The following is a 16,624-nucleotide window of genomic DNA, read 5'->3' on the forward strand; positions in this document are numbered from 1 at the left end:
TATTCCAGGTTTTCCTCAATTAACATGTTTTTGATCAGAACAAATAGTTGTTTTCATTTTTCCTCTCTTACTTTTTGTATCACTACTCTTCTAATGCACAACATGGGTAAAAAATTACCCATATTCATTCCCTGATATTGTATGCACAATTTAGTGTTTCTTTGCTATTTCTTTTAATGTAAACTAGCAGCAATGTGGTAAAATTATTGAATATTACAGATACATATGAGTGTATAAACTTATGAATGGTGGCATAGCACACTACAAATATATACAGCAAAAATATATCGAGAAGATAAAGCAATATACATACTGTACACTGGCAGCAGTTTAAAAAGAGTACTGTAAACTTGCAGCAAATTTTGGTAGTGATATTGAAATTCCTATGACATACTATATGAACTAGAAGTACCCAGTAAATAAACTGATGATGAAATAATACCTGTGGAAATATTTATTTTGGACAAAATCTATTATTCTTTTCCCAAACTGCCATTTACACAACTTTCTAAAGACAGACTAAAACGTATACTGAGTTTTGTTTTGTAAGGTTTAAAAATCTGAAATCAGAATAGAAATACCTGTCACTGTTTACAAGTAACAGCCGTTTAAGTGGCCAATGGTATTTTTCGAAGATTCTATGGAATGTTCGCTGACTAGAACCTTATTTTCTAAATAGATTATTAAGACTGATCTGCACCAAAATCTCTTACAAATAGCATTTGGTCTTCCATAATAAGGAAAGATTTAAACAAGTTAAAATATTAATATAATAATTTTATTAAAATAATAAGGTTTGGGGAATACATTGTCTCATATCATTTATCTCAATAGCATAACCATATTCAAATAGATTGCATTATATAACAATTAAATTCATTACAATTCATACAAATGTCCAAATTTTAAAAGCCACTTTTTCCAAGTTTTATTTAGTATTTTTACAAGCCCTTAACATGTCAAAGCCATGAGAGTTATGAATCAAATATGCTTACAAGCTGCTATGCAGGATGTATGTAATAAGGAAAGAAAAACATAAGTGTGAGGAACATCCAGGAGCTACAGTTTTTAAAAGTAATTGCAGCTAAAAGTAGTGACTGTGCAGCTGATGGCTGGTTGGCGAGCAATAGGAAACAGGGCCTAAATGAAGAGACCAGCAGTAGTTGAGGAAGATTAGGCAATTGGAGGGTGGAGTTTGTCTTGGATGGGGCAGTGGGAGATCAGGGAGAGAGGCTGGGTAGCTGGCAGTGGAGGAAGAAAGGTGGACAGCCATCAGTTGGATGTAAGCAAGTGTCAACACCACCATCCATCTTTACCTAGACACACAAGATATATAACAGTACACTGTAGTTTCTTTGTTTCATGAATCTATAACACTGAAAACACTTTCACAGGTTGCTTGTGTCTAAATTGGCTCATATCTCATGGATAAAAGCATCAGGGAAAGTGATGAAGTGGAAAAAAAACTATCATAAAATTATCATGAGCACAATTTGAATTAAGTAATGTAATAGTAAACTATCTAAGTACAGTAGCAGTGTCATACTGTGTAGTAGAAATATAATTGCAAGAATAGAAAACCACATCAGTCTGAAGGTGACTGTAACTGTTGCCTGACTTGTAGGCATATTTTACATTGATGGCAGCTAGTTATGTATAATCAGTATAATGCTTTTTCTAAAAGTATAATGCTTTTAATTATATAAATATAATTATGTATAATGCTTTTTCTAAAACAATATTTACTTCATATTGACGCAATTACATGATACACACCTCATAAATTAGATATGCAAAACGTTAGAAGCAAGATTTAACAAGCAAGCCAGCACTGTGAAAAAGAAAGTGAATTATCTCCTATTCTGGCTCAGTTTTTAGCTTGCGGCTACAGTATAACTTGCTAAGTTTAGTGTATTTACTTTCACAAACTGGTGACAAACTTAGCTTTGTTATCGACACATTGCTGTTCACAATTTTTTTTATTCATTTAAACATCGTCCTATATAGAAATAGCCACATACTAATTCAGAAACTGTGTAAGTGGGTAGCTACTGTAGTTAGAGCAGGCCAAAGCTTCTTACAAGCTAACTTAGCAAACGTCAACGTGGTAGTTGTTAAGCGCTGAAAATCTACTTATTTTTAAATAATTTCATCTATCAAGTGACACTATTAGTAAAACACTGTAATAAGTAATTTTATATATTCCTTACCTCAAATGATTGAATTTGTTTGTGCATCAAATCTGCAAAAGTAAGACTCCAGATCCATTCTTCTGACCATGGCCTAAAATTGCCACTTACTCCATCACATTTGGGGCTGAATAAAAAATATTCCCGCTGACAATGCTCTAATTAGTTAGATCAGTTTGCAGCTTATGTTGTCAAGTACTTAAGGCAGTTTTCAGATAAGAAATATGTGATTGTACAGCAGAGATATTAAGAATTAGGATTTAGGATTCGTAATTAGAGCGGTCTGGCTGGGTTAGCGAGAGAACTTTACCTGTAAAATAAATAATCCTAGCCACGTATGGCGTTGTCCCCAGTTTTCCGCTGGGCCAATTCACCTGTACCTCCGTAGAAGAGTCCCATTCCTTATTGTTATATTTAAATTTAATTTCATCATAGCCTTCAATGAATGTGGTTTTGCCTATCTCTACCTCTCCCACCTCAAAACAATTCAAAACACTAAACATCCTACAGTTGACCAAGACAGACCATTGAATTTCCAGCAGCAGTTGTAACCAAACTGTTTAGTCAACAAGAAATGGTCTCGTGACTCAAAGCACGCGATCTTTCCCGCTCATTTTGTGACTAAGGCTTGACTGCGATCCCATTTGTGAATGTATAAAAGAAGACTAAGGCATTCGTCATGGATCAGGATCAGGAACCTGAGACACCACAGAAGAAAAGAGGGCGATATAAAATGTATTTAAGAGGGAATACACGGATACCTCGCCCAACTCAACTTAATTGGTTATCTCCAAACCAACTGGCAGTGGTATGCTTTAATTTATAAGTATGCAATAGATACTCTACTAGCAAGCTACACCTTTCTAATTTGAGCATTGTTGTTTTAACCTTATGGCAGCTAAAAACTAACTGCAAAAATTTACAGAAAGGAACAGAAAGTCTAGTTTATTATTGTCTGCTAATTTCTTAAAATGTATAATTGTATAGCAAATACATTTTATATGATGTTTAACATTGTTTCTAAAATAATCAGGAGGAATCACAGAAGAAAAGGGGAAGATATAAAGTCTATCTAAGAGAGAATTCCGTAAAGATCCCTTGCCAAACTCAACATAATTGGTCATCTTCAAATCCATTGAGATTGGTAGGTACAACAAATTTGGTGGACTATTGGTATTGTTGCACCACTGGATTAAATGTGTTAAACATTCTTCACATCCTTTCAAGCAGTGTCTAAGATATGATATTTTTTGAATAAGATGTGCCTGCCAAATTCTGCAAATTACAGACTTCATATCTACTTTTTATCCTATAGCAGGAAACTGAACTGACAGAAGACCCTCAACTGACAGAGGAAAGAGAGCAGGATAAAGAACTGGCATGGTCAGACAGTGGAAAAGACTGGCTAGATGATGACACAGAGTGGATGGATTCCATAGATGAGGTATAGGTTCTGTACAAATATTGAGATATTGTCACAATGACTGGTTTACCTGATGTAGATGTTATACAATAGGTTAGAATTCAAATCTGTCTTTAGCTTTTAAACACTATGCCAATGTGATAAGTCTATTTTGGTAGAAACAATGTAGTCAATTTACTTTCCAATAGATTGATGAAGAGGGCCAAACTCAAGCAAGAGATGTAATGGACCATGACTCTGACTGGGTGGATGCCTTGGAAGAGGTAGAAGTTAGACTATTGATGTATTTTATATGGTTTACCAGTTTCAGATTTTATGAAACTGAAATAGAATAAACAAAATTCCCCATTGTAAAAGATTCTCTGTCAAGCCTTCTTTTTATGTATTGAGAAAATGTTCCTTCTAGTGCACAGGTCAGTACTTCAGAAACACTAAAGCAAATTGTCTTTTGCTCCAATAGCAGACCTCTGAACTGTCAGAAGAATTCAACAACATCAATGAGATGGGCCGAGATCCAGAGTGCAGCAGCCATTCTAAAGAAGCAGGCTCATTTAATTATTACTATCTTTGTCCTGTGGCAATGTTAGTGGTGTTGCATTTCAAAACATGCTTTCTCTGTTAAATATACTGTTACCAGTTTTACTACCATCTTCCAAGTTTTTGCTTTAACAGAAGTTTTCCAAGATAATAGAGGAGACAGAAATGTATTATTACTGTCACAAGTGTAGTATACTCACATCAGTAATATTGATCTAGGGGTTTGTCCTAATGAGCTGTTGTAAATTGCAAATTGTAATATAGATGAGTATAAAAAAAAGGTTAAATTGTATTTGCCAATCACATCACAGCTTAAAGAAAAATGCAAACTCAAGGATGGAAATGCCCTTGAAGACATCTTTGAAGGGACAGAGATGAAGAACTTGGTTCATAATAAGAAACTAAAATCCAGCGACCAAACTTTGCTGTGGAACTGTGATGGAGTACCAGTTTTTGAGTCTTCAGGATACTCTATCTGGCCAGTTCAAGTTGTGGTAAATGAACTACCTCCAGAACTTCGGAAAAAGCATGTTCTTTTCAATGCACTGTGGTTTGGAAAACACAAGCCAGCTATTGACACTGTATTCAGTAAGATCATTCAGGAGGCAAAGATCCTTGCAGAGAAAGATTCTCATGGAAGTGTGCTGCCACACATCAAGTCATCCACTCTCTGGCATTTTTCCTAACAAGTGCCTGTGACTCTGTTGCTCACCCCAGAATTAAAAACTCCAGTTCAATGGAAAGTTTGGGTGCGACTGGTGTGTGCATCCTGGGGAAATGGTCAGCAAAGGAGCAGGACATGTCCATGCATACCCTTTTCTTTTGCCTGAGCCTGAACCTAGGACTCAAGCACAGTGGAAAGATGATTCCATCACCGCTTTTACCCAACAAGCTCCTGTGAATGGGGTTAAGGGCCCATGCCAATTACTTTTTCTTCCTCTCTTTAAAATAGTCAAAGGCTTTATGCCCGACTATATGGATTGTGTACTGCTAGGTGTGGTGAAACAGATGGTGACACTTTGGTTAGACCCTCGATACCATCTGAACCCATGGTACTTAGGTAGATATGTGAAACCATAAGGCTATCCATAAGGCCACCTAGAGAAATTAGCCGTGCCCCACGATCCCTCAGTGAGCGACAATACTGGAAGGCTACAGAATGGAAATCATTTTTGCTTTATTACTCCATGTTCATGTTGCTCAATGAGGTAGCAAGTCCGTACTATCAGCACTGGTGTCTGCTTGTTTTTTCTGTTCACTTTCTTTTGCAACCAACGGTAACTAAAGAAATGTTGGAAAAGTACTTTTCCTTGACAGAAAAACATATGTTGTGCCTCTTGCCAACAATGTTGAGTCTGATTGATGTTTTTCAAGAACATATCAATGCAGTGTTTGACAAGATCCTGAACCAAAAGCATGCAAATTGCCCTTCATTCATGTGAATTTTGCATGGTTTTATAGCATTGTCCTCACAAAAATGCATTCAAAAGAGCAAACTTTACCTTTTATGGAGAGGTGAACGCCGTTGTCCACACTGGCACTCAATCATATTCTTAAATATTCATTAGAAATACAACAGTATTTTTCTCCAGATCAAGGTGTACAGTTGACAGTGTTGTGGAAAAAAAACTTTGGTTTCATAAAATACATTGTTATGGGGCGTTATTTTGTTTAACTACTTAGTCCAAATGGTTTTATCTAAATAGTTGTATAATATTATATGCTGTATGTTTTTATATAAATAAAATGTAAATTATACATTTGGATTGAATATAAAATTGAATAGCTCATGTAATAAAACATATGACTACATTGTAACATTTAACTATCTTTAAAGCATGTTTATATATATATATATATATATATATATATATATATATATATGTACATATACATATATATACATATACACATACATACATACACATATATACACATATACACATACTTATATACATATATATATATATATATATATATATATACACACACACACACACACACACACACACATATACATATATATATATATATATATATATATATATATATATATATATATATATATATATATATACATATTCACTACATTTAAAAAACAAAATTAATTATAATAAGGCACAAAACATCCAGTATCCTGCTAACCTACTGTGCATCTTTACAAAGTACAAGATTTTTCTATTTAAACTACAATATAGATTTTATGTTTCTTATGATATTATACCACATTATTTTTTATTTCTGTGGTAATATACCACATAAAATATTTGGTACCACACAATAAAAGAAAATGTTCTACATTACCACATGACCTTTCTGTTGTATTCTTGTCATTGCAGCAGGTGTTAATATTCCTGTGGTACTTTATGACACAAATTTGAAGTACCATATGTACCACAGGGTTACCACAGGACAAGTCTAAAGTACTACAAGACATTTTTGATCACACACACATTGAAATAAAGAGGTCTGTGTAGTAGCTCTTCACTAAGAGCACACATCAGACAATATCTTAACTAAGTAATATTAAATGAAATGGCTAAAGGCAGTTTTTTTCATGTTTATTCTAGCATAATCAAAGAGATGTGGTGTCAATCAGTGCACACCAAATGCAGTAAATGTGATTTACAAGCGACTTCCTGAGAATTTTTTAAATATATATATTTATCGGGTATATCTATATATAGATGTGATAGTCGGGTGACCATATGAGCTTGTTGGACATCCCATTCCAATACCGTGTGCATGGTTTTCCTCAAATGTGAGGGGAAAAAAATTACATTTCCTCACATTTGAAATCAAACCTACTCCCCTGGTTAAGGCCAGGTAAATACAAATGACAGAATACCAAACAACAAAATATATATGTATAACAGAAATACAGAGCATGCCACTCCGTCAACACCAGGTACCTGGGAAGGGGTCACCAGGACGACTGAACTGACAGAACACACGAAATATTCCCACTCAATTCTAGTTGCGCAAAGAACGTCATACATTTTTTCACCAGGCGTGTCCTAACGGAAGACGTCAAATCCCATCCCCTCCCCTTAGCAACAGAAGCAAGATGGCGGCGCCCAGTAATGCTGGTTATTCTCCCGAGATATCGACTCCGTTAAAGATACCGAAAACAGAAGTGCCATCACCAGAATCGGGAGATTTAAGCGATAGCAATCAATATCATTCCAATCCCTCAACACCTAATCGGTTTTCGCCTCTTAACGTAGGTTTGTCGATTTCTGGGAGCGCAGGCCGAAGTGGATCGGCCTGTGCCTCAAATAGCTTCACTGCTTGCCGAGGGATGTCGTGGACCCCATCCGAAACAAACGCTCTTATAGCAGTGTGGGGAAACGAAAGGTTAACGGAGGCTCGAATGCAGCAGCTGGAGGTTGCAGGCACTGTTTTCTCTGGAAAAGCTCCTGGTCCCGCTATGTACGAACGGGTTTCAAGAGCCCTAGCTGAGCTCGGATACGAAAGGACCCCATCCCAATGCAGGGAGAGGATGAAGGTAATTGGGGACAGAGTAAGCATGTTCATCTATCACATAGGTATCAATTTGTTAGATGCTTGCTGCTGTTGCTTTCCAGAAAACGTTGTGCCATCTTCAGGTTGTTGGCAGTGCTAGCTTTCTATGCCATTTGATGATGTGATTATAGCTACTGTATCTAGCTAACTAGCCTAGCTATTAATTTAAAGTGAATAATATGTCCACCTACCCACTGCACAGTCTATTTTTCTGCCTTCAAAGCAAATATATACACAACCGTTAAAAACTTTGGGGTCACTTTTTGGAAGAAAAGCATATTCTTTGTCCATTAAAATAACATGAAATTGATCATAAATACACTGTAGACCTTGTAAATGACTATTGCAGCTGGAAACGGTTGCATTTTAATGGAATATCTACAGAGGCCCATTACTATCCACAATCAGTCGTGGGTTCCAATGGCATGTTGTGTTTGCTAATCCAAGTTTATAATTTTAAAGGGATAATTGATAATTATCTGTTTGCAATTATGAAAACCTGTTTGCAATTATGTTAGCACAGTTGAAAACTCTTATGCTGATTAAAGAAGCAAGAATACTGACATCCTTTAGACTAGTTGTGTTTTGGAGAATCAGCAATTGTGGGTTTTGATTACAAGCTCAAAATGGCCAGAATAGAAAAGGGAGTGGGAGGCCCCAGTGCACAACTGAGCAAGAGGACAAATACATTAGTTTGAGAAACAGATGCTTCACAGGTCCTCAACTGGCAGCTTCATTAAATAGCATCCACAAAACACCAGTCTCAATTTCAACAGTGAAGAGGTGCCTCTGGGATGCTGGCCTGCCAGGCAGAGCTGCAAAGAAAAATACATCTCATACTGGCCAATAACAAAGAAAATATTAAAATGGGCAAAATAACACAGACACTGGACTGAGGAAGATTGGAAGAAAGTGTTATGGACAGACTAATCTTAGTTTGAGTTATTTGGATCACAAAGAACATTTGTGAGACAGATCAAATTAAAAGATCCTGGAGGAGTGCTTGACGCCATCTGTCAAGCATGGTGGAGGCAATGTGATGGACTGGGGTTGTTTTGGTGGTTGTAAAGTGGGAGATTTTTACGTGGTAAGAGGGTTCTTGAAGAATGAAGGCTATGCAATGCCATGCCATACCCTGTGGATGGCTCTTGATTGGAGCCAATGTCCTCCTACAACAAGACAATGACCCCAAGCACAGCTCTTAACTATGCAAGTACTATTTAGGGAAGATGCAGTCAGCTGGTATTCTGTCTATAATGGAGTGGCCAGCACAGTCACCGGATCACAACCCTACTGAACTGTTGTGGGAGCAGCTTGACCGTGTGGTATGTAAGAAGTGCCCTTCAAGCCAATCCAACTTGTGGCAGGTGCTTCAGGAAGCATTGAGTGACATATCTTCAAATTATCTAATTGCTGCAAATGGAGGATTCTTTGACAAAAGCAAAGATTGTCATTTCAATTAAGTATCATTATTTCTAACCTTGTCAATGACTGTATGTTATCATGGAAAACAAGGACATTTCTAAGTGACCCCAGACTTGTGAATGGTAATGTGTGTGTGTGTGTGTCTGTGTCTCTCTGTGTGTGTATGTATACAGGTGCATCTCAAACAATTAGAATATCATGGAAAAGTTTGTCCTTAAGTCCGTAATGCAAATAAATAAGTGATATATATTCTACAGTGGGGAGAACAAGTATTTGATAAACTGCCAATTTTGCGGGTTTTCCTACTTACAAAGCATGTAGAGGTCTGTAATTTTTATCATAGGTACACTTCAACTGCGAGAGACTAAATCTAAAACAAAAATCCAGAAAATCACTTTATGATTTTTAAACAATTAATTTGCATTTTATTGCGTGACATAATTATTTGATCACCTACCAACCAGTAAGAATTCCGTCACTCACAGACCTGTTAGTTTTTCTTTAAGAAGCCTGTTCTCCATTATTACCTGTATTAACTGCACATGTTTTAACTCGTTGCTTGTATAAAAGACACCTGTCCGCACACTCAATCCAACAGACTCCAACCTCTTCACAATGGCCAAGACCAGAGGGCTGTGTAAGGACATCAGGGATAAAATTGTAGACCTGCACAAGGATAGGATGGGCTACAGGACAATAGGCAAGCAGCTTGGTGAGAAGGCAACAACTGTTGGCCCAATTATTAGAAAATGGAAGAAGTTCAAGATGACGGTCAATCTCCCTCTGTCTGGGGCTCCATGCAAGATCTTGCAGTGATCATGAGGAAGGTGAGGGATCAGCCCAGAACTACACGACAGGACCTGGTCAATGACCTGAAGAGAGCTGGGACCACAGTCTCAAAGAAAACCATTAGTAACACACTACGCCGATATTGGATTAAAATCCTGCAGCGCATGCAAGGTCCCCCTGCTCAAGCCAGCGCATGTCCAGGCCCGTCTGAAGTTTGCCAATGACCATCTGGATGATCCGGAGGAGGAATGGGAGAAGGTCATGTGGTCTGATGAGACAAAAATACAGCTTTTTGGTCTAAACTCCACTTGCCGTCTTTGGAGGAAGAAGAAGGATGAGTACAACCCCAAGAACACCATCCCAACCGTAAAGCATGGAGGTGGAAACATAATTCTTTGGGGATGCTTTTCTGCAAAGGGGACAGGACGACTGCACCGTATTGAGGGGAGGATGGATGGGGCCATGTATCGCGAGATCGGGCCAACAACCTCCTTCCTTCATTAAGAGCTTTGAAGATGGGTCGTGGCTGGGTCTTCCAGCATGACGACGACCCGAAACCCACAGCCAGGGCAACTAAGGGGGGTCTCCGTAAGAAGCATCTCAAGGTCCTGGAGTGGCCTAGCCAGTCTCCAGACCTGAACCCAATAGAAAATCTTTGGAGGGAGCTGAAAGTCTGTATTGCCCAGCGACAGCCCCGAAACCTGAAGGATCTGGAGAAGGTCTGTATGGAGGAGTGGGCCAAAATCCCTGCTGCAGTGTGTGCAAACCTGGTCAAGAACTACAGGAAACGTATGATCTCTGTAATTGCAAACAAAGGTTTCTGTACAAAATATTAAGTTCTACTTTTCTGATGTATCAAATACTTATGTCATGAAATAAAATGCAAATTAATTACTTAAAAATCATACAATGTGATTTTCTGGATTTTTGTTTTAGATTACGTCACTCACAGTTGAAGAGTACCTATGATAAAAATGACAGACTTCTACATGCTTTGTAAGTTGGAAAATCTGCAAAATCGGCAGTGTATCAAATACTTGTTCTCCCCACTGTACATTATTACACATAACGTGAAACATTTCAAGCCTTTTTTGTTTCAATCTTAATGATTACAGCTTATTAGCTGATTAGTGCTCTTCTCAGGTCAACATTTCTGTATTATACATTTTTTATTTTAATATTTTAAGATACTGGATTTTTGATTTCCATGAGCTGTGAGCCGTAATCATCAATATTGGGAAAAAAGAACTTTTCCACAATATTCAAATTATTTGAGATGTACCTGTGTGTGTGTGTGTGTGTGTGTGTGTGTGTGTGTGTGTGTGTGTGTGTGTGTGTGTGTGTGTGTGTGTGTGTGTGTGTGTGTGTGTGTGTGTGTGTGTGTGTGTGTGTGTGTGTGTGTGTGTGTGTGTGTGTGTGTGTATCTGAAAAACCTGTTTTTAATATCAGAGTGAAAGAGTATAATATTTCTGTGCCAGTGCAGGCACAACCAGATTGGCTTTCCAAGAATGGTTGAATTTACCTGAATTGTCAGGTCTGACTTCAAACTTTAATCTGGTTAAAAAGAGACACAGCTTGAATATTGCTACCTATCAATAATTGCCAACCAAATCTATTGAGCATGAGCATTTCTGTCAACAGCAATGCATGTCTGTTGCCTTAAGAGTTGTAAACATTTGATTGAATATTATTCCAAATAATTTACAGCTATAAATGAGGGCTGTCAAAGATGCTTCCACCATTTAATATCTCTGGATGTAAGATACATCTTCACTTTTAATAACTCTGGAATCAATACATCCTCACTTTGTATTCGAAACAGAGTGTACTATATTTTTTACCCATCTCCAAAGTTTTTTTTTATTGCATATCTTAGGAGGGCAGGGGATAAAATAAAGGATTGAGTTATTACACAAGCACACTTCACTTAGTTGATATTTCCTAAAGGAAACATGCTAGAGCAATTTTGCCTAATACGATCTTGTTAGCTTGTGCTTGGCATTGCCCACCTCCTTTCCTAGGTTCTGCCCACTTGACTACACCAGCCTCCAACAGCTTATGGGCAAAAATGTTTAGCTCTAACAGTATTTTCCTATAGATCACTTAATAGATAACAACACTAACTTCAAGATCTTTCTCTGATGTTCGCACATCCATTTTGACCCCCAGACGCTGCGCCGGTGCTACAGCCGAGTGAAGGAGCACGGCATTGGCAAGAGGAAGAGCAGCTACTCCATCGAGCAGTTGGAGAAAGTGTTTGGCCAGGGAGGCTGGGACTCCCAGACATGTGCCCCCGTCCTCATCAACAGCAGTGGTCTGTACCAGGAGATGGAGTCTGATGGCAGCACAATGGAGGACTTCTCCCAGGAAGATTGGTGCAACCAGGTGCTGGCCTCTGCCTTCCAGGAGGGAGAGATGGAGACTGGTTAGTGCTGTTAATGATGACAAAAGTGGGCAATAATGATGGGGTCAGCAGTCTTATTCTGGTTAAATGAGTGGTTAAGTCTGTCAAGGGAGCTGATAAGGGTGACTACGGGAATATGAGATATTTTTGGAAGCCATGTCAGTAATGTGTGGACTTTCTTCAGTATCTGGAAAGCAGGAGTTTCATAGGAGTAATATGTTTTCTAAGCCTGTCAGGCAGTGTTTTATGTGTTTATTTTAATGTTAATAAAACACACATTTCTTTCATTTCCTCAGAGGAAACACAGCCGGTAAAGAATGCCAGAGTCCTGCAGCTTCAACCTGAGCCCTCGAAGCAAGTGCAGTATGTTTTTTTAATAGAATAAATTATACATGAGGAGACTGTGTAGCAATGAAATACAATGAAATGTGTCTATTAGGGCTGCTTGAGATGGGATACAAATCTGGGGATTTTGTTTCTAGATATTGGGAATACAATTTCACATGAGATATGATAAACAAAAATTCAGGTGTCCTTGTGATTCAGGTGTCTTGATCTGGTGGTTCTCTATCCACACCTTGATTGACCTGGCTGTGTGGCATGGAGCATTGTCCTGCTGGAAAAACCAATTCTCAGAGTTGGGGAACATTGTCAGAGCAGAAGGAAGCAGGTGTTCTTCCGGGATAACCTTGCACTTGGCTTGATTCATGCGTCCTTCACAAAGACAAATCTGCCCGATTCCAGCCTTGCTGAAGCATCCCCAGATCATCACCGATCCTCCACCAAATTTCACAGTGGGTATGAGACACTGTGGCTTGTAGGCCTCTCCAGGTCACCGTCTAACCATTAGACGACTAGGTGTTGGGCAAAGCTGAAAATTTGACCTGGTCAGAGAAGATGACCTTACCCCATTCCTCTACGGTCCAATCCTTACAGTCTTTGGCAAACTTCAGCCTGGCTCTTCTTTGCTTCTCATTGATGAAGGGCTTTTTCTAGCTTTCCACAACTTCAGCCCTGCCCCTAGGAGCCTGTTTCGAACCGTCCTCGCCGTGCACTTCACCCCAGCTGCTGTTTGCCTTTCTTTTTGTAGGTCACTTGTGACATCCTACGGTTGTTGAGTGACATTTGAATGAGTTGGCGGTCATCTCGGTTGGTGGACAGTCGTTTTCTCCCTCTACCAGTCTGAAGCTTGGTTGTCTCCAATGTCTGTTGCTTGACCTTGTTCTTATGATCCGCCGTCTTTGATATTTTCAGGATGGAAGCAACCTGACGCTCATTGTATCCCACTGCCAGTAAAGCTAGAATTGAACCCTTTTTTTTCCTCACTCAAAGCTTTTCTTTTTAACTCTTTTGTCATTCTGAATAGTTTTTTTTTATTACCTTTGAGGTACTACTTGCACTGTTTTTGCATCCAGCTGGTCCTGTTGCAAGAGGATAGTGATGACCACAGCAGTGGTTTTTATACTTTTCCTTGTTAAATTAGATTTGGTTCAGGTAAGCACCTAATCAGTACCTCATTAAGTACAATGAGGTGTGCCTTTGTTGGAATTTAATGGAATGGAATGGCTGCCATGCTGATTTAAGAAAAAGTTACACTACAGGAAAAGGTTTTTTTAGTCCGATCATGCTGAGATAGAGCTTTTTGGCCAAAGTGAGGTGGTGCAAACCTACCACTGCTCATGCCTCTACACACACTGTCTCCGCAGTGAAGTGTGGTGGTGAAAGCATCATGCTGTTGGAATGCTTCTTATCAGCAGGGCATGGGCATCTTGTACTGACAAATGTACAGGAAAATACTGCAAGAGAATTAGAGAGAAAATGCCAAAGAAATTCTGCTTGGGAGGAATTTCAGCTGTACAAGGCTCCCAAACACAAGGCCAAAGCAACATTGGAGTGCCTCAAAAACAAAAAGGCGAGTGTACTAGAATTGCCCTCAATCCCAGTATCTATGACAGTATTTTAAAATCACGGTCCATAAGCGTCATCCAACCCATCGGAACAAACTAAAGCAATTCTATAAAGGAGAATGGCCAACAACACATTTCAGTTTATTTCTATATCCAAATATTTCCCAATATGAAGCCAATTTCACCCAAGTATAATTGATTTTGTCTGTCTGTTTTAATAAAATATCATCATACTTTCTCTTCTCATTACCAAAACTCCACTAGTTCAAACCTCATCTTGACCATTCTTGTATTTCTGTCCATCTCAGGAAACAAGAGGTCATGCAGAATGTGGTGCGCATCCTGGAGTCTGTGCAGGTCAAGTGGGAACACTTCCAGACATGGACCGACTTTTCCCGACTACACCTTTCCAACAAGCTGGCCATTTTCGGCGTCGGTTACAACACACGCTGGCGTGAGGACATCCGCTACCACTATGCCGAGATCAGCTCTCAGGTCCCACTGGGCAAGCGGCTGCGAGAGTACTTTAACCCGGAGAAGGCTGAGGGCCGTGTCATCATGACCAAAGTGCAGAAGATGAACTGGAAGAATGTGTATTACAAGTTCCTTGACATTACTATTAGTGAGGCACGCTGCCTGGAGCTGCACATGGAGGTCGACTGGATCCCCATAGCCCAGTCTAGAGTGGCGGGCTGTAGCAACGGGACTTCCCAGTACCTGCTGCCAGGGGGCATCCCCAAGACTTACGGCCTGTACACCATAGGATACGAGGAGGTGGCGGCTAAGTCGGACTACACAGGGGATGATGAGGCCCCAACTTCTCCGTTGCAGCTCCAAGACTCTGACCAGAGCTTGCCTCTCTCCGGGTCATCGGGCTCTGGTGGGTCCGGCTCTGAAAGTGCGTTGGGGCTGGGGGTGCGTGTGGGTAACGGAGAGAGGACAGGGGCCAAAGTGACCTACTGCTACCTCGGCATTGCGGAGGACAGGACCCTACAGCAGTGCCTGTTCCAGCACTTTCAGAGCTCAGGCAAACACTACAGCCGCAAGGAGCCCTCCGCCATCACACGCTTCCTCCAGGGGAACTGCGGTGGCACCGGGCAGCAGGCCAGGGAAGAGGGCCTCTCCTTGGGCCCTGAACGCTCAGCCATCTACATCAAATTCATTGAAGTGGAGCTTGATTTCCTTTCTGCTGGCTCCTTAGTGGAGTGTCTCGAAATTGCAGTTGGTTACTCTTTAAAGTACAACAAAGAGACGTTGTAACGCATGTTGTTTTAACTTCCGTTAACTGAAGGATGACCACAAGTATTGAGAGCCAGAGGGACATGCAGTATATCTTTCCCCTAATTTAATCGCAGAGCTGAGTTTAAATACTATTTGAAATGATTTAAAATACTTGAGCAAGGTTTCATCAAGCTTGTCTGGGTCAATGCAACCAAAAGAATAGGAAACTGCAATCCCCACCTCTTTTAACTGCCAGGCAGGCTGAAGCAAACACAAATATTTAAAATATTTCAAAAGGTCTTTGAACCAGGTCTGCAGTTTTTCTGTCTTATCAGGGAACATGAGCGGGAATGGTCAGTGTTGGATGCATTTCCCTACCTCAAGGATATAGCAGTGGATATATATTTATCACAAGATGGTATGTGCGCTTGTTTAAAAACTGCCTTTACATTTCTTTGAATTTGGATGTCTATTGTCAGGTCTAAAGTGCCAGAAAAAGATCCTGGGGTGAAGATAATGTGTGGAACGTGAAACAGTTAAAAAGACAAGGGAAATATGAATATAAAATATTGAATTTATCTCTATATAGAAATATATATTTAAGAATATATATTGATGTTGTCAAGCATTCCAGCATTTGCGAACATATGACATTCAAAGAAGTCTGTTAATGTTTTGGTATATATATATTTTTTATTGGTTAACACGGTGTCTTTGCGTATTTTTGTTTCCTGGTCACAGTCTTGTATGTTTACATGTTTTGAAAAAACAATAAACGGGGGGCACTGACCATCATTTGCCACTTACTGAATAGTTTCAGTGTACTCGTTGGTTAGAGCGGAATGTATTATTAGTTTTATTTTTTTACTTTAAGAGGATCACTGTAACGGCAGGCTTCTTTCTGTGGGTCCTATTCTGATCAACCTTTTTGGTAGGACTGTTAATGTTTCATGCACCACTTTGATCACCAGATGGCAGCAGATAGCTATAACTTAAAGCTACAGTCAGCATTTATTTTTGCCCAATCTGACTGATTCTGAGCTACACAAAAGTAAACATAACTTGTTTTAAAGTTGTAAGACCTTTCTGTACACATTCAGACCTTGAATATGATATTTCAATCAGGTATTAAGTTGGGCTGAAGACTGTAGAAATGAAGCGTGACTACAGATATCATATTCCACCATTAACAACATATCCTTCA

At 39.3% G+C, this 16,624-nt stretch overlaps 2 protein-coding genes across 4 annotated transcripts; both read left to right on the forward strand.

Annotated features, from left to right (window-relative positions):
• Window positions 1–2,868: 2,868 nt before the first annotated feature.
• Window positions 2,869–5,050, forward strand: LOC109615922. Its single transcript, XM_020047997.2, has 6 exons — window positions 2,869–2,997; window positions 3,223–3,333; window positions 3,505–3,633; window positions 3,801–3,875; window positions 4,073–4,194; window positions 4,867–5,050. The coding sequence occupies exons 1-6, from the start codon at window positions 2,869–2,871 to the stop codon at window positions 5,048–5,050; spliced, it is 750 nt and encodes a 249-aa protein (XP_019903556.2).
• A 2,161-nt stretch (window positions 5,051–7,211) lies between these two features.
• Window positions 7,212–16,210, forward strand: LOC105024206 (myb/SANT-like DNA-binding domain-containing protein 2). 3 transcript variants are annotated; one of them, XM_020047927.2, is made up of 4 exons: window positions 7,212–7,672; window positions 12,058–12,313; window positions 12,589–12,655; window positions 14,508–16,210. In XM_020047927.2, the coding sequence occupies exons 1-4, from the start codon at window positions 7,217–7,219 to the stop codon at window positions 15,457–15,459; spliced, it is 1,731 nt and encodes a 576-aa protein (XP_019903486.1). In that variant the 5' UTR covers window positions 7,212–7,216; the 3' UTR covers window positions 15,460–16,210. The 3 variants fall into 3 exon arrangements, with proteins under 3 accessions (XP_019903486.1, XP_010892310.2, XP_019903487.1); XM_010894008.4 differs by having other exon boundaries at window positions 12,589–12,646; XM_020047928.2 differs by having other exon boundaries at window positions 7,212–7,657.
• The last annotated feature ends 414 nt before the right edge of the window (window positions 16,211–16,624 follow it).

This window comes from Esox lucius, chromosome 7, assembly GCF_011004845.1.
Source record: "Esox lucius isolate fEsoLuc1 chromosome 7, fEsoLuc1.pri, whole genome shotgun sequence".
In the NCBI taxonomy this organism is placed as follows: Eukaryota; Metazoa; Chordata; class Actinopteri; order Esociformes; family Esocidae; genus Esox; species Esox lucius.

What these genes read in the sequence shown, in the direction of transcription:
- LOC109615922 (XM_020047997.2), top strand. Translation starts at nt 2,869, where the DNA reads ATGGATCAGGATCAGGAACCTGAGACACCACAGAAGAAAAGAGGGCGA. An exon ending in CTCCAAACCAACTGGCAGTG is followed by an intron (nt 2,998 to 3,222) that starts GTATGCTTTAAT and finishes TAAAATAATCAG; the next exon opens with GAGGAATCACAGAAGAAAAG. An exon ending in CTTCAAATCCATTGAGATTG is followed by an intron (nt 3,334 to 3,504) that starts GTAGGTACAACA and finishes TTTATCCTATAG; the next exon opens with CAGGAAACTGAACTGACAGA.
- LOC105024206 (XM_020047927.2), top strand. Translation starts at nt 7,217, where the DNA reads ATGGCGGCGCCCAGTAATGCTGGTTATTCTCCCGAGATATCGACTCCG. An exon ending in GGAGGGAGAGATGGAGACTG is followed by an intron (nt 12,314 to 12,588) that starts GTTAGTGCTGTT and finishes TCATTTCCTCAG; the next exon opens with AGGAAACACAGCCGGTAAAG. An exon ending in GAGCCCTCGAAGCAAGTGCA is followed by an intron (nt 12,656 to 14,507) that starts GTATGTTTTTTT and finishes TGTCCATCTCAG; the next exon opens with GAAACAAGAGGTCATGCAGA.